The sequence below is a fragment of the Cottoperca gobio genome, chromosome 9 (genome assembly GCF_900634415.1).
Source record: "Cottoperca gobio chromosome 9, fCotGob3.1, whole genome shotgun sequence".
NCBI classification, from domain to species: Eukaryota; Metazoa; Chordata; class Actinopteri; order Perciformes; family Bovichtidae; genus Cottoperca; species Cottoperca gobio.
Genome location: NC_041363.1, coordinates 28,468,040 through 28,489,595, shown reverse-complemented (window position 1 = coordinate 28,489,595; position 21,556 = coordinate 28,468,040). Strand labels below are relative to the sequence as shown.

Genomic DNA, 21,556 nt, shown 5'->3' with positions numbered 1-21,556 from the left:
AGTGTGAGTGGAGACTGTTCCCTCTCAAGTCACACATCAGCGACATCTTCTACATTTAGACATTTCTGTAGATGGACATTTTCTTCTAAAGACTTTTGTTCCACAATGAAATGTTCCTTAAAATATGAAGAAAAGAAACCATAAAAAAGAGGTTCTACTTTAAAGGGGAAATGACAGACGCCACAGTAAGACTGATGTTTATTTTGCGAGACATTGAATGATGACTGTCCAGTAATGATTTGTTTCTAAAACTGATGTTTAATGTTTTAGAATGTGAATAATGTGTCTATGTTGTTATTAGGTCAGACAAGGCTCAATAACAGCCTCACTGCTGTAATGAATGTTGTATATATATGAGCTCTGGATCATTTGTGCACTGATGCATGTTGTGAAATAATAGTCGACACACAAGTGGAGCTTTACTTCACTGAAATTTATTGGTTTGATGCTATTACAATAAAATATATTTAAAGAAAAAAATGTTTTGGTCGCTTTCTCTTTTGGGAGAAAAAACACTTCAGTTTAAGACGGGACTGTCAACTCACAGGAAAATAAAAAGTGAACAAAGAGCCGAAACAAAGGCAATATCAAGAGAATCAGTTCCACAACAGAAGCGATTTGACCTCAACATAAAGCGGAGAACTCGTTCACTTGAAATGTATCTTCATCTTGCAGTAGATATTCACTTCACAACATAAATATACTGTACAGAGTGATAACACACAGCTATCAGCTGGAAAACCAAGGTGTGTGTGTGTATGCTTTCAGGCAGACATTAAGTTAAGGCAGGCGGAGTGATTGTCTACGATACCTTGAAATGGATGAACAAGGAATGGATTTAAATGCCCACAGTGAGAAAGTTGAGCTGCACAATATTACAAACACTGCTTAGACTGTGTCTTTGTTCTTCAGATGGTCCCAGTGACTGTGAATATCAGTGACATTTTCATCATCGCTGAGTCGTGTGCTTTTAAAAAGGGTGTGTCACTTTTCAGTCTAGTTTGGGACAATAAACATTAATGTTACTTTTCAACATAGTAAGATTAATCACTGACTTCACAAATAGTGTTTTAGACTGGTAGTTCAGGTTTCTGAGTGTGTATGGGGCTGATAAGGCCTGTAGTGTTCACATATTTCAATTGAATTCAAAATGCAGGATATGTAAAATATCAGCGTTTTAGTGAGACATGATGGTTACACTCAACCTGACACCGTTCTGTATCAAACACTAACTTCTTTATGTCTCTAATTCTTTATAGGGGACATACGTTGGTCAAATAATAAATAAATCATTATATGTATTAAATACTATCTCCCCTGCACTGGTTCCAGAACTCTGATTTACAACACCTGATTCTGATTGTTTTAAGTGATTCATCATTGACGGCTAATTCCAGAGATACAATCAACCAATCAGAGCTCATTGGGCGGGATGAAGATCCGGGACGTCATCTTCCTACATATCTAGCTAGCTACCTGCATGATAGATGATAAAATAGCGTCTGAATGTTCACATAAGTGCTGACAGTTGTGGATGAGATTGAGGGAACTGTACAGGTTGATGTTGTAAGTGGACTTACAGGAACTTAATCAACACACTTCTTTATAAATGTCCTGCTCATAGCAAACGCCAAGCGGCTTAAAAAAAGAAAATAAATTGGCTATCATTAAAACAATGAATTAATTAATTGACCCTGTTTTGTAAAAATGATGTTTAAGCACTGCGTATTTGCAACAGCAAAGACATTTGAAAAGAAATGGTATGCCCCCTGAATTATATATATCTTTTTAAATAAATGTATTTGCAAAGTTTCAAAATGTTTATAATATCAGCAAAACATTCTCTGTCAACGTATTTCATTTGTTTTCCTACAAAATGTTGCTTGTAGAAACTAAGACAAGATTCATATATTTATGGTTGAGTTCAGGGAAACATGCTCTTGGTTGAATATTGAGAAAGTCAACGTGGCTTCAAGCTTGAGATGGAATGTTTACTTTTTCAATATTTAACCTTAATATAAAACCAAATATTTGCCAAACCACACGTGTGACTCAGGATGTAAGTCTTGGCTTTCATCTCAAAATTCTGCTTTTTTTTTTTTTATGCAACTATTTGGAGACTTTGTAAGGTTCAACAAAATGGCAATTCCATCACACATACAGTACAGCGTGTTGAAAAGTGACACAAATGTGAGTGTGAACATGACACCTTCATTGTTTGAGCATCCATTGTTTCTTGAGGCATTGACCCATAATAAAATCAAATTCTACAAAGAAACGCGAAACCAAATATTGCCAGATGCATCTTTTCCCTCCCTGTGTCTCTGTCTGGCTGCTCGGTGAAAACTGAAGGGCAAACACTGACGGATGCTTCCTTTTGTTATTCACATCTTTACTTAAAGAAATTAAAAGGATGTGTTTGTAATTCATCTCTCCCTTATCATTTGCACATTCATGTGTCTTTTGTGGCTACTCTTTCTGCTCCTCTCACAGTCTCATTTGCTTTTGTATCCCACATTGTCTTTGTCTGTGTCCCTCTTACTTAACTGTCTTTTTCCATTCATTGTGTCTCTCTTGGTAAGGGCCTGGTGAATAACTGAATAAGAACGTGTTTTCATTGAAATTACTGGCTTCTATATATCAATATATTAACATCTAAATAGATTAAAACAAAGCTATTTTGAACCCCATAGAGCTTTCATATTTATTTATTTTTAACAATGATGGCAAAAAAGAACGTGTGTAGAGATACGAGCAGTGCTAGTCTAATCTGACGAGACCACAGTGTGTCATGTTGTGCTGGAGCCTGTCTTCATCTAAAAAAGAAATATAATGAATACCTAGGAAAAGTGAACTTATCCATTTTATTTAATGAAGTTGCATCTGACATTTGGATCAAAAATGACTAATTTAACGCTAAAATGTCTGAAAAGAAGCTACAAAATCTGTTGGACAAAGTGCACACCACTCACTGAGCAAGCATTCAACAGATATTTCAGACAGATAAAGAGTCCCACTTTGTCATGTGACACTTCAGCAACAGTCTACCCAACACCTGATTTCACAACAGAATAAAGTCTTAAAGGGGCATTGGGCATTGGTTTTACAGTGATATCATGACGATATCATCTCATTTCTTTTTGAGATTCATTTGTTTTGTTTAAAAAAGACTAATTAATCGAGGTGTGGATGTTTTAAAATGATGCAGGTTGCAGCCATGGACAGATATCTCAACAGTTTGTTCTTGAGTGTCTCACACTGAAGCTGGAGTCTAAATATTTGCTGGGCAGCTCTGTGGGATGTAGAAACTCTTGTTGGTGATGTTGAATTCATGTGATATTTGGTCAAAGAGGATATCATGTAACTCTACACATCTAATTTTAGATTTTTGAAAACAGGGTAGAAAATCCAGTTTATAAAGGTCACATTAATGTAGCTCTGCAGGATATGAAAACATTAACATTCAAAATGTTAAAACTACCTTGAGCATGGACGGAGCATTATAATTCCAAACTCTAAAGAACATTTTCTCCTCTCCAACTCAAACTAAAGCCCTCACAAAGATGACCCAATATGAACTTGTCTATCTTCATTTGATTTTTTTCATCTCTCTCACACTTTCCCTCCCACACACACCTAGACAAACAACACATGACGGTTGAACATCCTGCATGCATCCCTCACACACACGCTCGCTTGGCGTGCAGCATCTCGATGAGCAGGTTGTTGCAGGGCACCTCTCCGCTCAGATGCATGTAGCACAGGTAGTCCTCAGCCTGCGTGCTGAGAGAGCGCAGCTCCGGCAGCCGCACAACCAGCTGGCTGAACTTCTCCTGGAACTGAGGGTATGTGGACAAGGTGTACTCCAGCAGAGCCCCGTTCACCTGCTCCTGGACACCCTCCACAAACGCCTGGTCCTCCAGCAGCTTTACATCTGCACACAGAGGACGAACATGGGTCACGACCAGGATTGGGAGGGTTCTTAAGAAATGTGTACCGATACAATTACTATAAACCTGTTAAACCATGTAGGCAGTAACCTAATCCAAGTCTCACAGTAGTAACCCTTTGAGACCCACACTGACCCATTTCTGTCTTTTTTAGGAAGGACAGGTTGTGTGTCAGGTTTTTGTAGTCAGAAATCTTTAATAAACATTTTGTTTTTGTTAGGCGGCATTTCAAATATGAAAGTTTCTAAGTGCTCAGAACATTATGATGATCAATGCTATGATGCTCTATTATCTCTCACAAGTTGTTGTAAAGGTAAACGTTAGAGGCCAGTGTGTGAAACTCGTGTCCTGAAGTGTTGCAATGTGGGCTTATGTGTGGCTAGTAGTATCATTCTTTATTATAAAATGATAATCCTGCTAATGAGTGTTTTGAAGTCATCTTGTGTGGGGGGGGAGGGGTTATACTGTGCCTCACAAACACAGGCATGAGCAGCCCTGTCTCCTGCAGGATGACGTTCCATACAACCAAACTGCATTCTCAATTACATTACCAGTAAAACGTATTTTCTCCCACTTTACTGTTGCACTTTTCAACATGTGGTTAACATTGTAAGAAAAGAAAGAAAACAAAACAAAAACAAAAACACATATGCAAGATAATAAGATAATGTCTCCTTTGCATATTTAAACATAACATTTCAGAAAACTTGTAATAAAAAAAATATTTTTTAGTTGTTAGTTAAAGTGTTTACCATATTCACCTGCAGTGTCTCCCCTTAAATATTCAAAGCATAGCGCTGAGGACTGTGAGAGGCTGGTACAGGATGGTAAGATAGTCACAGTAAGATTGCTTTGCAGATTCTTCTAATGTACATGTTTCAATGGAAACTAGTTAGAAATGTTTTTTCTAAGGCTTATACAACTGCTCAAAGCTTATATTGAGCTTACAATTTGACCAATTTCATTTTGAGAAATTGCATAATTTGCTCAAGTATGTAAGTATTGTAACATTGAATAAGTTATATATATATCAGAAAGAAGAAATAAAACAGTTTGAATAGTGCATGTAAACCATTCATGTGTTCTGTGTGTGTGTGTGTGTGTGTGTGTGTGTGTGTGTGTGTGTGTGTGTGAGTGTGAGTGTGTGTGTGTGTGTGTGTGTGTGTGTGTGTGTGTGTGTGTGTGTGTGTGTGTGTGTGTGTGAGTGTGTGTGTGTGTGTGAGTGTGAGTGTGTGTGTGTGAGTGTGAGTGTGTGTGTGTGTGTGTGTGTGTGTGTGTGTGTGTGTGTGTGTGTATGTGTGTGTGTGTGTGTGTGTGTGTGTGTGTGTGTGTGTGTGTGTGTGAGAGAGAGACAATAGGCAAGCCCTCCGGTGGACCGGCATTCAGCATCAGCTGAGCCCATCTTGGAGAATCCATTCACACAGTAATTAAATGTTTTGAATCATCTTTTCAAACTGCTTAAGGGCAATTAAATTACCCCCCACAAACTGACTCTGAAGATGAGGGAGAGCGAGAGTGCGAGCAAAGAAGCCGCAGGCAAAGACAGCAAATATTTTCTGTCTATGACAAGTGCTCTTCCCATTCAAAAGCTCTTTGTTCCCCACTTGCCAGCGCTAAACAGCAAACACTTCTGAGAATCTGGGCAAGCCACATCTATGCTCTCTCCATCTGCACAAGCCACTACATGAATGTCAGTCCTGCCATCGAATGATAGACCCAGCCATTACGCTTCTTTTGAATGCCATTAGTGGACAATGGAGGAGGATGTCTTTGTTCACATTGGCTTTTGTCAACCCTAGAAAATTTAATTAAGTGAATTTATTGGAGGGAAAAAGGCCCGTTTGGAAAATGCTTGTAACCTTACAGATATAGGTAGGTATTGCAGATAATCTGCAATTGTGACATTTGTGAATGTCAGTGTTGCTATTCAAATTCTGCCAAAGGACAGCATCAGTATGGCCCTGCAACCCCGCCAAGATGATTGATTTTTACATCATTCTTCTAAATACACACAATCCACAGGCTGCACATGTAAGCTCAGGCCTCAGCTGAAGAACACATGTGTTTGCAGACAGACCATTCACTCTTACTAACTCTACCTGTAAAGGAAGAGACTCTATACAGTAAATTAAATATGACAACTGCTGTTTTAGCCTGACGGATACCAGCCATGATGAGAGCATCTATTTTCTGATGATGATGATGATGATGATGATGATGATGATGATGATGATGATGATGATGATGATGATGATGATGATGATGACTGTCTAGAAGTCATAATTGTTTTTTTTTATTTAACGCTTCATCCCTGGCCACAGCATCTGCACATTCATCACATCAGCAATGACGCACAAACATGAGGCTGACTCACTGGGGTTGAACAGGAGGAGGAATTTCAGACAGGCGATCTCTCTGCGGTCCAACTGCAGCACCCGCAGTCTCGCTGCCAGCTCCTGCCCTCTCTGCACCAGACTGGACAGAGTCGCCTCAGCTTGGGACAGGATGAACGACAACTCCACCTGAAACACACGCTACTGGTTATATTCTAAATCTCTTATACTCACGAGACTTCAGTCGGTGAAGCACTTTACAATTCAAATCCCAAACTACTTGGCTTTTTTTGAAGGACTTGAAGATGTTTGCTTTTCTCCTTGTGGATTTCCTGTTATATAGCTGAGGAAATGAAGTGTGTCACTCAATATCAGACAATGTAGTGTGTTAAGGTGTGTTGGTACATGGTGAATTAAGTCATGTTATACTTATTGTGTTACTGATACGTTTAAAAGGATATCTCACACTTTAACAATAAGATGAAGACTACTTCAAAATAAATGTGACAGGAAGTCTGTAATCCTCCTGCCTACTGTACGTATTTCAATATCAAATAGGTACATATACCTGTACTGTATTTTAAACTGCTCCTTACCACCTATACTGTGCAGTGTAATGTGTTACTATTAATGACAGATTATTTTATAATCTTTTTTTAATGTGATGTTCATTGGTCAATATTTCAGACCTGAAACAAATTATATGATAGTGGTTGATTTCATTTTGCAACCAAACTTCCTCCTCATGAGCATGGCTTATGGCTTCCTCCTACTCCCTGTGTGCAATCTTTCAATCTGGAAACCCCCCGGTGGCGGCCCCAGATTTGCTAATACACTATATATATATATATGGCACATGTTGTAATAATGCAGGACAGCAGCACATTATGTTGTGCTAAATTAGTCCATTAGGTCATCAGCAATATAGTTAACTTCTCTAACATTCCATCAAAACTTATTTTGTATTATTAAGTAACCATTACAACCATTTAAGCAGCTGTATGAAGTCTCTAGCTTCAGACTGATGTGTTGATACAGTGGTTGGACACGTCACTGTCAGTCCACCAAACAGAGGCTCCTTGTGAACCACAAAAGTGAAAACCTACATTTGATTTTGTGCACATATGAATGCAAATCAATTCTTAATTTTAAGTGTTTTAATGCCTTCCAGAGTTCCTTCCATTGAGCAGGTGTGGTAGGTCACCATGCCTTACAGAGCTACTAACCCTTAAAGAACTTTCATCTGTTTCAGAGGCTGATAGAACACATATCTGGAGGAAACATTACAATATATAGTATGTATATATATATATATATCAGGGCTGTCGAATTAACGCATTAATTACGATTAATTAATCACAGAAAAAATAACGCGTTAAAAATATTAACGCAGATTAATCGCGCTCCTAGATGCCCCTGACTTTTGGTCCGACAGCACGGAGCACGGAGCTCTGACAGCAAATATTGTTATATGCAATTAATCGCGATGAATTAATCACAAAGCTTGTAATTAATTAGATTAATTTTTTGAATCGCTCGACAGCCCTAATATATATATATATATATATATATATATATATATATATATATATGTATACTGTACATGCGGTTGGCATGAAAATAACCACATTTAAAGATATTTTGAGTTTTGGTGGCTTCAGTATAAAGACATCAGCATTACTGTCAACCTTCAAGCTTTACAAATGACTGAACATTGTCAGACACAAAAAGATTCCAAACTTCTTCATTCATTTGGTTTTACAGCTGGTCCACACAGGACCTGACACTGGAACTACACTCCAAAGATTTGGAAAGAAACCATCTTAAAGTACATTTTGAATGAAGTGCAGCCAGGTGAATGAAGCAGACATGTGCATTGGGCTGATGGGAAGTGTGAGGGAGTTGTTACCTCCTGGCCGGTCACCAGCAGGATACTGTCTTCCTGTCCATGTTGCACTTGTCTGAAAATGTGATCCAGGACCAGAAGTTCAGACCAGCAGTTATGGAGCAGCTTCATTTGATCCCCCACCTCCAGGAAACACACACAGATAGACACAGAGATAAAGACAGAAATACATTATTATAAAGAAAGAGTACAGTTCACTCTGTTCATACAGACTGGAGCTTTCCTTCTCTTTGTTATTTAAACACTGATCAATATTCTTTGAAACCTGCAGATAGTCTCCCACCACCTCTATGTTCATGTTGTATGAAAGTGGAAATCAAAATCCTATTTTTCAAATGATAGAAATAGTTTTAAGTGTAAACTCCTTCGGCTATTTAATTTGATTCTGATTTCAAATGAAAAAAACAACCTACTACCCTATTGTCATGCATTTAATCCAGAGCGTCCTCTCACAGAAATATGTGACAAAAACAGATAAAGTGAAAAATGGTGGACGTCATAAAAAGAAGGAGAGAAGAGAAATGAAGTGAGGCTTGTTGATATGTGTGTGGAGTGTGTGTGTGTGCTGATGTGTTGAGTGTTATTGCCATGTCCCGTGTATTTACGAGCATCGTCTGAGACCTCTTCAACCTGCTCACCTCACCCCCCTCACCTCTCCCAGTCACATCTGCTCTGCTCTGGGGGATGGGTGTGTTTTCAGATTGAGCCCCCCCCCCCACCGCTCCCCTCGCTGCAATATTGTCTGTAAACTGAAGGACACAGCAGCTAGTAATTCTGCAGCCGCAGCTGCTAATAGGCCCAGACACACATTCATCCGACACTGACAGAATTACTGTCCATCTGAATGAAACTATATATCAGTCGTAGAGGAGAGGGTCCAATCTTTCTGGACACATCTGGACTGGTGCAATGGTGGGGGTCTGGGTGTACAGTGATAAAGCAAGGGGTTAAGGAAGCAAGAGGTCTCAGTGACCTCCTGCGCTTCCTCTCCAGGAGGAGTTGGACACTCAGCTGCAGCCAAAAAATCCCTCTGAAAAATCCCTGAAACGGGCTGAACGTGGAGAGATGGGCTTTACTTTCTGTCTGTGTTAGACCGTAGAACTGGACTAGGCTGATACATTACGTAATATACCTGTCAAGTCCCATGCTTTACCTGTGAGAGACACATTTTATCTCACAGCTATGAAGTCTCTGGGATTGTCACGGGAAATAAAATGTGTGCATCGTAATCCTGTTCACACACTGCATGACTGCTGACCTGAGGAGAGCAAAGGTGGTCCTGATAAAGCAGAGTAAAGCATTGTAGAGTGTTGTTCCAGAGCACTTCTTTTTTAAGGTTAACACCATTTATTTTTCCCGTCACCCTTCTTTCCATTTGCTTGTTATGTTAACAGGTATGCATTTAAGTCAGTGTTGACCTTTAAAAAACGAGGGATGTCCTTGACAAAGAAATTCTTAGTCAACTAACACTCAAACATTTGTGTCGACTAATCCATCTGATTTTATCCACAGACCTGTAAGCATAAAGTTTCTCCTCAAAGAAGCAAACAAAAGCCAATAGGGCTGCTGCTAAAATCTTTTTACTGCCATTTCAAATTTTTGAGAAACCTTTAAACTTTAGGTCAGACAACAAAACAGTTGTAACAGTTTCTTTTATGTGTGAAGTTAATTAAAGATATCACAAATACAGCTGGTTGGACCCTTCTTATATAATAATTACATTTCTTATTGTGCCTGGGGCTATGCGCTTAAGGTGGGAGAGTATAACATTATAATGTACTGCAGAGTTGTTGACTTCATGGTTCCTTTGTTGTTCCTGTTACTCACAGTTCCAATCCACCCGCTTCCACAGAGGGCTGACAGCAGGCCTGTAGTAGTTGAGTCTTGTACTCGTGCCATGTTGGACTGGGAATTGTCTTAGTCTTGGGTGTTAGACGCATAACGCAAATGAGTAAATATTATGGGACAGTAAACTAGTTTTTACTTTGCTACATTTGCTATTTATACCTTTGTTACAACTAGATCTTGCACTGTGCTGGTCCTGACTAAAGCCAGTGCTGACAGTATTCCATTTTAAGCAACTGAGTCTTATGTTGTTATGGACATTTTATATCAGCAGAAATGACTTCCATTAGCATATGCTGTATGTATATATTATATTATATACTATATTAGAATCAACCTTTAAAAATCAATGTTGAGTATTTTGATGTTTGGTATTGTGGCGGAAGAAGAATTGTTTGGAGATGCTTTAAATAGTCTAATACACAAACATACAACATACTCTAGCAGCCTAAGGACAAGCTATAGCCAGCACATAGCCAGACTCAAAACAAATGTGCAGCACCTCATTATCAGGCCTGTGGGGTCGAGCGGCAGGAATACAAGACAGCAGCTCCCTGAATCTATAAGACAGTTTCCATTCAGCCAGTCCACGGCTTAACTTCACTAGCTGCTTATTAATGCAATGTTAGAATGACACTGGGAAGGATTCAATGCAACGTAGAGGCGTCCATAGAACAAAGGGAGACTTCATATCTAAAAGGTTTACCGTGAGTCCATTAAAAAGTGAAGTTCTTTCAATTTTAAATAGTGTATCTCTATTTTGTAGCTCAGAGTAGATATCTATTACATTTATTTTCAAACCTTTTCCAATATGTTTCTTGTAAATTAAATATCTCCTGTTTACTGCCTTTAGTAGATAAACATGTGTGATGTTCAGTGTGTGCACCTCCTCAGCAACAGCTTCCATGTTCAACAGGTGAATGGAAGGTCAAACTTAAGGCACAACAAAGACCACCTCTGGGGAACTGTAGAAATCAATAGCCTCAATTCTGCTCACAATTTAGCAACAATGTAGACAAGCCCAGCGAGAGCAGAGCAGCGGAGAGCAGACATTTCCCCGTTATCGCCTGCATGGAATGTAATTATCCAGCCCAGGGAAACAGCTCTTTCTGTGAGCGGCTTTCTCTGCAAAATCTGCACAGCTTTGTTCTCACTGTACATGTTGGCTGTCCACTGTACATAAGAGCGGTCTGACTGTCAACAGAAATATGTGAACAACACAAGCACAGTTGTTATGGTGATAAAAACTCATTTTGCAAAATGTTTTAATATTTTTGCACAATATGCTGCCACAGCCGACCTGTGTTTCCCTATAAGGCTATTCATTAATGCAAATGAAAATATCACGTTATTTTGAGATAGGTTTTGCATACCTGGGAAGCCTTTATATTTTTTGTAAATACATTTCCCAAGCTAATATACCAACATTTAACATTTAACATTTTCTTTCCTACAAATTGTCACTTATTATTTATTTGTCGTGTCTAACCAGCCGCGTCTACTAGAAATGTAATTCATATACTTTATCCTCATTTGCAACAGCATAATCAGGAAGTTTTTCTGACAATATCCATCTCTGCAAAACAATGTTTGCTTGAAGCTAAATACAGCATTATTACATTTTTAATAGTTTAATAGTTTTTTATGGTAATGTTTGGCACTAGAGATGATGGTCTTAGTTTAATACAAAACAACAAAAAGGTTCAAAAGTAAAATCAAAAAGGTTTATACTTCTGGGTGTTCTTAAAAAAACTCAATTCAATCCTCACCTTTAGTCATTTTCATATTTTGGGTTTGATTTTTGGACACTGAGAGCAGATTGAAGGTTGTGAAATCAGTTGTAAGTTCCATTTATTCAACACATCATCATTATTACAGGAACTCAAAATGCCAGGATGCACTGATGTTTCCAATGCTATTTGTTGTATCAGATTACTTTGCTGTTTAACGGTGTTCTGTGAATGACCATATCATTTCAAAAATAATGTTAATACAGACAATGGCTGGCTTTACTGCAACAATCCCATATTTTCTCACACACGTCTAGTAGTATCTAGCAAAGCTGGAAACTGAGAAAGTGTTTCTGGAAACCAAATTCCATTCACCTGCATTCTATTGGTGAGACAGAAATCTCAGAGTAGATAAAACACGTTTGTTGTTTTGTTGTAATTTGGGTTTGACAACTGAGAATGCGACAGAAAAGCAGCAGCCATCGTCTGCGTTAACATTATTATAATATGATCAATCACACAACACCACTAATTCAGCTGAAGCCATACATGAATACAAAAGCGCGTTGAGTGTTGATGTTGATAAAACGTTGCCCTGTCTTGTTGCTTTAACATATGAGCTACTTGTTCTTGCTTTTTTCTTGTAATTGTTTGTGAACCAACTCTTTAATATGACTGAATGTTGCATGTATGAAGTGTTGGGCTAATAGAAGATTTGAGATGTACTGTGCAGTTTCAGTCACATCATTTACAAATCCATGTTGCAGCTTTACAAAGACACATCTGTTTCACACCGTATCTCAAGCAGAGAATCCAAACAGAAACCAGATGAAGCTTTACACGTTGCAAGAATTCGAAACATTGACAATTGATCCAGCTCTGTTGCTCAGGTTGTGCTTAGTATGCTATAAAGCTATAGTGTATTACGCAGTAGCAGACAACGTATCAAAGCCCTTGGCAGTCCCAGGAATGAACATGTGAATGAGTGAGAAGCAGGAAAGGAGCAGACCTGCCTGTACCTGAGTAATAAACTCTATTTGATCAAAAGACGGGAAGGAATCTCACCAAATCTCACCAAGGCCAGAATCAACCTTTTGTTGCTAGTTAAACTGTCTAATTTGTTGAATCAGTTTGACCATGGCTTGTCGACAGACGTTTGTTTGTCAGCACATTATATGATGACTAACGTAGGAAGGTAATATGTTCTTCATTGTTATGGAACCAGCCTGATGAGAAAATAATTATAATCCTCCAATTTCACTTGTCACCAACAGCACATTTAACCTCAACAGCAGTATGGATTCCTCCAGCGTGGGACTTCACTTTGACTGTATTACTAAATCATGAGAACTGTCCAACACTACATGTGTCTGTGGCACAGCTCACAAAGACAGCCACAGTGCTGGAGGTGATGGAGTGGGACACTGATGTATGTCCAATCATTATCCCCAGATGTGTTAGTGCGTGGACAGCTACTGTTCAGCACTGAGGAAACACCAGCCAGGAATAATTGCCCGTACAAGGCTGAAAGTACTTATTCCTCATTACTGTTACTTTGTATTTTTACATTACAGATTAAACTGCGTAATCTCCTATAACAGTGGCCATAAATAGAACTAAGGAAGAATGTACAAACATCCCTTTTTGTACATTTCCATTGAGAACAATGTATGTGTATGTGTCAATATGGCACACCGGAGCAGAATATCAACTACAAGGTTAGATTAGTTACACAATCTAACAATATGTAATGCAGTAATTTCATAAAGCTTAATTGACATTTTCCTGCAGAGAAAAAATCATTAATGCGAGAGTCGCAAGACAAAAACATGTTTTTTTCATGCACTATATGGCTGCAGCGGCTCAGGAGGTAGAGCGCTCTATAAATTGGAAGATCAGCGGTTTGATCCCGGCTCCTCCAGTTCGCATGTGGAAGTGTCCTTGGGCCAGATACTGAGCCCCAAATTGCTCCCGAAGGCACAGCCTTCATATGAGTGTGTTTGACTGTACGTTAGATAAGTTGATGTGGCACCTTGTGTGGCAGCACCCTGCCATCAGTGTGTGAATGTGTATGTGTGTGTGTGTGACAAGGCTTTGAGTGGTCGGAACAGTAGAAAGCTGCCCTCTAAATGCATGTCCATCTATTGACCACCGGTCGAATTTGAGATTTTGGGCTATTTTGCTTCCATAACATGTGTTCTTTCATTAGATAATGTCTCATTTGCATATTTAAACATACAATTTCAGAAAGCTTGTTGTACAATATTCCACAGGTGTCTCCCCTCAGGTAAACAGGGACTGTTCTAGTGTGTGTGTGTGCTCGCTCTAGCTGTGTTTTAGTTCACATCATGTATACTCTACCTCATTATTGTCAAGCCAACCACAAGTTTTCCCTTCAGGTCTCCAGTCATTACATTATGTAGAAGTCCACTTGAAAAGACTTAGGAAATGAAGCAGTCCTTCACAGGGAAATACATGTTGACAAATATCAAACCTGATACTATATTTACATTAATTACCTCAAGGAGGTCTGTTGTCTGTGCAAGTTGATTTATAACACACAGAAATCAGCTGTTGCCAACTGAGGTTTGTGCTCCTAAATGAAGCTGAGTGAATTGTGAGTGTATGAGTCAACTTCAATCATTTTAAATGCACACATGTATTTATTCATACTCAAAAGGCATATAAGCCTGTGACCTGTCATACTGACCTAAAACAAGTCACCTCATGTTAAAAGCAGCATTTCCTATTGCGTTTTAGCAAAGCAAATGTTATGTAACCACGTTTTTGTTATTTTAGTGCTAGAAAAAGTAAGAAATAGAAAACAGTAATAAAGGAAGTGTGAGTGATTATTTATGTGATGAGGTTTTGGGACATCCACAATGGCAAACAGCCCTTTAAAAACAACAATTAGTCTTTAATGCATTAGTTATAACTTGTACTATCTACACAGTGTTGGTGGATTCATCCAAGTGTCATATTTTTATACAATTTGTGGCAATAAATGTGAGCAAAATTACTACAATGAAGGCTGACTTAAATGTTTACTTTTTCTATATAGTATCTTGTTTTTGTTTCTCCACATGTTTGATGGGAGATGTTTTCTAAAGGTGCAACCAGTGTTAGAAAGTCCATCTTTTTCTGAGCACTTGTTCACAGCTCTTTGGGAGGGGATATTTCGGGGTTTCGGTCTTTTTGAATTTCAAATTTCAGTTTTGATTCGTAAATTCTTAAACAGATGGACACACATTATGATTGTTGAGATATGGACATTACCACTAATCAGAACAATGTGTAGGTATGTTAGAGCAGACAGGCTCAGGGAGAAAAACTGAATGTCATCATACTAATCCTTTGCATCACAAACCAGTTGATTTATTGAAACATTTTTCACAAAGTTTCTATGACTGTAATGACGACCATAGGTGTCTCAAGGGGAGCAAGAGAAATAGTGACAAAAAGAAAGTGAGAGGAAGTAACAAACTGAACGAAAAAAACTGAAATGTGTGCCGTAAATTGAGAGAGGATTATTTTTAGAATCAGTGCAGAGCCTTGCAGGGTCTGTGTTTCTCTCATCTTCCCCAAGAACACTTCATCCATTTATAATTCTTTCCTTCAATCTTTTCTAGGAAGTGTACGAATGAGTAACACTAATTCAGTGTTGGATGCTCATGTATGTGTAGGTACAGACAATTTAGATTTTTGGGGTTTGGTAGAAGAAATACAAAACTGACAAAAATATAATTTTGTTGTAATGCCACAAAAATGTCACAAAATTAGGACTGTGACTTTTTGTAGGATATATTACAAACATGTATGGTTTGAGTATAAAACAGGGTTAATGGAAGGGAGAGAAATCAAAGCTTTGTTGTAATTTTGTGATATAGACCGTTCTACATTGTGGAGTTTTGCAAAAAAGAAATTGTGGAGTGCAGCTGTAAAATGTGACATTCTCCTCCACCATCTGGAGTGTGTGCCTGTGTGAGCTGAGGACAGGGTAAAGGGCTTGGGACTCACCCTGAGCTCCTTGAAGAAGATGCAGCTCCGAGCCCACTCCACTATGGAGAAGAGAGTCTGGTCTGCCATGCGACACATGAGGCTGAAGGTGCTGGGCTTGTCCAGCCGGCCCCGGCCGCTCTGCTCCTGCTGCAGATGAGTGACGATCTTATTTTGCACCACTAGTTCGTCTGGATCACAGCGCAGCAGCTCCAGCACAAGCGGTGGCAGGCTGGGCGGCTGTGGCGAGGCTGAGGGGTACATATCTGGGTAGGGATATCCTGTCAGAGACTCAGGGGAGCTGGTGTAGTCAGGACACTCTGCTTTAATTGCCCTGCCAGGGAAGGCTGCGTACTGGTACTGAGTGGTGAGGGGCAGGTGGGACTGCATGGCCATGCCCAGGGATGGGGGTCCATAGAGGTTGGCCTCGTAGTCTGTATGAGTAGTCTGGGTGATGGAGCTCGGGGTGGAGGGGAGCAGACTTTTGGAGATGGTGGGCAGACTGTGGAGGGTGCCGGTGAAGCCGTAGTCAGTCTGCAGAGGAGAGGCTGGCGGAGGAGCTGCGCTCTCCAGCTTGAACCCGTTGGATCGTATCAAAGCTTTCTTCTGCTGCTTCAAGGCCCTGTCTCTCTTGTACATAGGGCCAAATTTATTCCTCCCCCCACGCATGCGGTCTGCGCGCACCGCTGTCACACAAGAGACAAGAGGTGAAAAACAGATTTGCAGATGAAACACCGACTCTACTGAATTTTTCTACAGCAGAGAGTAAAATCATGACTTGCATTTCACCAGAATCCCCTACTATCCCCACAGAGTAAATAACAGACATGTTGGTCATTTATACTTCCATTTATAGGGCTGAGAAGAATCCGCAGAGCAGCTTTACTCCTTCTTGTAGTCTAAATAGAGCTTTTGATTTAAAACAGGGGAGTCTCTGAGGTTTTATCAGTAAGTCAAGAATGTGTCCTTTTTCTGCTACGGAAGCAGGTGCTTTCCTGCATTGCTGTCTGGGAATTAATCCCATCCCATGTGTATAGCAAACTAAATGAGAGCCACCAGCACACAAATCACAAAATATTTCAATGGTTTTTTACTATTATATGATACAACTGTAAAATAAATAATTTAAAAAACCTTTAAAGATTAATACACAAACACAAACATGTGTCCACAGTTACATAATTGGAATTCTTGTTGGAATTAAAATACAGTGAAATACACAATGAGAGAAGTATAAATATATCATTTCCCAAATAGCAGCATAAAACAAATTAGTGATAACAGTATAGTTATTATTAATTATCATTATTATTATTATTATTATTATTATTATTATTATTAGTAGTAGTAGTAGTAGTAGTAGTAGTAGTAGTAGTAGTAGTAGTAGTAGTAGTATCAGTAGTAGTAGTAGTAGTAGTAGTAGTATTATTATTATTATTATTATTATTATTATTATTATTATTATTATTATTATTATTATTATTATTATTATTATTATTATTATAGTTATGAAAAGACGATCTAATCTATTTTAATAACGGGTTGCTAAAAATAAACTGTACCTTCTAGCCGCATCCCAACGTTGAGGCACTTTTGGAAGCGACAGAAAGGGCATCTCTTCCTCTGGGTTTTGTCTATTTTACACTCCTGGTTTTCTGCACATGTGTACCTCTTGTTGTTCTGCACTGTCCTCTTGAAGAAGCCCTGAAAAAACAGCGGTGGAAATGACATTTCTTATGTTAGGATGCAAACATTCAGTCTCGAAATAACGTTGCGGCAGAACACTTTCCAAAATATAGACCTACTAAATCATGGCACTCTTTATTTTAGTTACATTTAATGTTGCATTTTTCTATTTCACGTTCATGTTTTAAGTAACGTTTAAAATATCGATGCATCTTTTTTAAATGGCACAGTAGTTGTAATCAATAGGCGAGAAGTTAACTTCAAACTGTTTGGTGTGATCATGTATTATATCGAGCAGAATGACAACATCCGTTTAAAGAGCAAATATGATGACAGGATTACAGGTGTTGGTGTTTTCAACTATAATTCCGTGAGAATATATTTTATTTCTGTTACCTTGCAGCTCTCGCAGGTGAGGAGGCCGTAGTGGTATCCAGACACTTTGTCTCCACACACAGGACACAGCTCTTCCAGGTCATCATCATATGTGTATTCCATAACCTTCAAAGTGACACCTACACACACACACACACACACACACACACACACACACACACACACACACACACACACACACACACACACACACACGCACGCACACACACGCATCCAACAAAGGCAACTAAGTGAACAGTGCAAATATAACATGCAGAATTTTCTGTCGGTAAGAACATTTCGAAAATGAATAAAGCGAAGTCTATAAACTTAAATGTGAGTTACAATGTGATGTATTTAATTAGGTGGACGAGAGTTGTTGTAATGTTCTTCTATTATACAAACATAATAACGTGTAGTCTGTTTTTTCTTCGTTTTTAAACTTAAATGATATTTCTTAGTTTTCTTAATTTGCCATCATGTTAAAGCAGTTTGATACATGTGTAATATCTTCAGTGCTGTCGTGTTGTTGTTGTTTCACATTTCATGCAATTTAATCTGACGTAACATTAATAAGCCAGTAAGGAAATAAAATATGTTTTTAATTAGCTTCCAATGATATTTATTTCAAAATTCCCTAGGACTTTCATAAAAAAGGCCATTTATTTATTTGAAATTATATTAATTATCCTATAATAATCATAACACAGACATGCAATTTACTGTATATATATATATATATATATATATATATATATATATATATATATATATATATATATATATATATATATATATATATATGCTATAATAATTGTATTGATTTGTATAATAAGACCTCATTACAATCCGTTTTACAATAATAAATAATCAACACGTCTTAAATATAGGCTATCAATCTAAATTAATTTAACAGTTTTAATATGCATTATTTGTCGATGTAGGAAGTTTTCCATGTCGGACTACATTATTTAAATAAACTTCCCTCTGTTGTAGTAGGAGAGAAATATTTGCGCATACATACGATACTGTAAAGTGTATATACTATAGTCCTCCGGGCTGATAAAGCCACACACAATTTGTCACAGCCTTTAAACTGATATAAATATTACAAGGGAGGCAATGTAACCTATGGTCTCCACTCGTTTATCCACATTTTAATTTCTTAAGAAGAACCGCTCCATATATGCATGCTTTTCCTTCAGATTGGATTTATATTACAGTGGCCAAACTATTCTCCAAAGTATAAGAAGTGTCATTTAGATGGTGTTAGCCTCCGCGCGCCATGTATCTTGTTTAAATACTTTACTTCTCTTCTAGCGACTACAGTCCAGATGAATCCTTAATCAGCGAGTGTAAAAGTACAGTTAAATTAATCACTCACGAAGTACGTTTAGCCGATACACTGATGAATATGATGAAAAAGAAGTCATTATCAAACCCTCGGTTCCGTGTCCCATCGACGGAGCGGTGAAGCAGCCTCCGCGTGCAGTTCAGAATATTATGCTGCTGCTGACAGCACGACATATATTTTAAAGTTAAATTTAATTAATCCGAAAACGGTTGGACGTGAGTAATCAGCGGCAGATATGCAGGCCGACACATAGAGGTGGATCGCGCCCTACGAAGCAGTCCGAGAGGCACGCGCGCATCAAAGGACAAACACCAAATCTTGAAAGATTATTATTATTTTAATGTTTTTAATATTCTCAAACGAGCAACCTATTCCTTTCTGTTTATTCACGTTGAGTCACTATAGACTATAATTATATAATTAGTATATATTTTTTATTCTATTGTATTTTATTCTATTTAATAAAAAAAAAAGAATGTTATCAGTAACATTTCACAATTTATAGTATCATTTTTTTTTGTAATGACCTACTTTAAAAAGTGTCATTCTGTTCTCACTTGAGTTGTTGGTTCAGCTCATTTCCGTTCTACAATGGGGCTAAAACTTTGTTTGGATATTTAAAAAATGCTGTAATTTCATGATCAACAGTTATTAATCTTACTAATTAAACAACCGGGTATGGATCTCTGGATGCCCTTAAGTTATTGAAAGCAGGTTCAGATCACTATGCCTTGGTGTCAACATGTATCTCAATTGATTGGCTTTAAATTGGTTTCCTGACTTAAACAAAATAAAAGTCATATCTATCCATCCTCGATATTCAAGCTGTGAATGCAAAACACAGACTGCAGAATAGTAGACAGACTTACCGTGAGCCTTGTCTCCCAACATTGAAGAGCAGACAGCAGCCAGTCAGGAATGATTGTCTGAGATTTAAAAACTGAATGTAGGTGTTGCTGCAGCCTTGCATGGGCTGCTGATGAGAACACAATTAAAAAAGACCAATACACATCCGGATGGTCAGTGTCTAAAATACTGCTGGTTGAGCCAGTAGGGCCAGTAGTATGCTACGTGTGTGATGATGACCATTGAAGATCTCAGAGTGAAACTCCTTCAGTCCACTCGCTCTTTACTGCGCTTCTCTAATCACTAAAGTTACACTGCCGTGATGCCATTGGTGAGCGTCGAGTCACGTGACAGATGCTCGCTGCCTCTGTGAAAATGCCTGGACAGGAGAGCAGATGGAGGAGTCACGCAAGAACCGTTAAAATGATTTAGTGATGATGATTTCATAGACTAACTTTTACTCTTCAAATTACTTTTAACAGTATGGTTATTATTATTATTATTATTATTATTATTATTATTATTATTATTATTATTATTATTATTATTATTATTATTATTATTCTGATCATGATTATGATTATGATTAATCATAATCATAATAATATTATTATTATTATGTGTATTATTATAATTATTATTATCTGTCGTAGTAGGCGTAGTAGTAGTAGTAGTAGCAGCATTGCTGTTGTAGTATCAATTGGGATATATTTAACATATTTAGCTTTTGGTATTAAACTAAATAGACCAAAGAGAAATATGATACATGTAATATTAAAAAATACAATTGTTTTTACCTTAGTAAAAGTAGTCGTACCATGGTGTAAAACTAAAACTCTCTTACAAATAAAGTCCTGTGTTCAAAATCTTGCTTAAGTAAAAGTAAAAAAGCATTAGTATCAAATATACTTAAAGTTCCAAATGTAAAAGTATTCATTATGCAGAAACGGTCCATTTCAGTATAATATATATTATATTATTGGATTATATTTATTGATGCATTAATGTGTTCATCCCTTTATTAGTGCAGCTGGCAAAGGTAGAGCTTTTTAATTACTTTATATATTGTTGGGTAGTTTAATCTATATTGATATATCATACTTTATAAGTTGATTATATTTTATATTAATAATCAGAATCTGCAAAGAAACTACATTTTTCAGATAAATCTAGTGCAGTAAAAAGTAAAATATTTAACTCTGAAATGTAATGTGGTCAAAGTACAAACACTTCAAAATCGTACAGTACTTAGTTGAAGTCCACCATTGATAATCGTATAGATATAAATATATTTACTGCTTGTCAGTTTATTTTTACAATGGCTATTGAAACAAAGTAGCCTGTTCCACACAGTATATTTCTATATTTATCTGCACTGGCTGATTGTAAACATATGGAGCAGTCCCAGCACATGTTTCAGCAGAATGAAACACATTGGCATTAATATTAAATGACTCTGACAGGGCATTTTGCATGGTAAGCACTATTGAAAGTCAAACTGTCTATTGTTAGCTGAGACAGGAAGCAGTGGGTGG

At 37.8% G+C, this 21,556-nt stretch overlaps 1 protein-coding gene across 2 annotated transcripts; it reads right to left on the bottom strand.

The window, feature by feature from the left end:
• Window positions 1-412: 412 nt before the first annotated feature.
• LOC115013309 (steroidogenic factor 1-like) lies at window positions 413-20,271 on the bottom strand. 2 transcript variants are annotated; one of them, XM_029439516.1, is made up of 7 exons: window positions 20,045-20,271; window positions 17,843-17,961; window positions 17,323-17,464; window positions 15,782-16,446; window positions 8,193-8,312; window positions 6,325-6,472; window positions 413-3,934 (listed from the first exon to the last, which is right to left on the bottom strand). In XM_029439516.1, the coding sequence occupies exons 1-7, from the start codon at window positions 20,064-20,066 to the stop codon at window positions 3,681-3,683; spliced, it is 1,470 nt and encodes a 489-aa protein (XP_029295376.1). In that variant the 5' UTR covers window positions 20,067-20,271; the 3' UTR covers window positions 413-3,680. The 2 variants fall into 2 exon arrangements, with proteins under 2 accessions (XP_029295376.1, XP_029295377.1); XM_029439517.1 differs by having other exon boundaries at window positions 15,782-16,434.
• Between the last annotated feature and the right edge of the window lie 1,285 nt (window positions 20,272-21,556).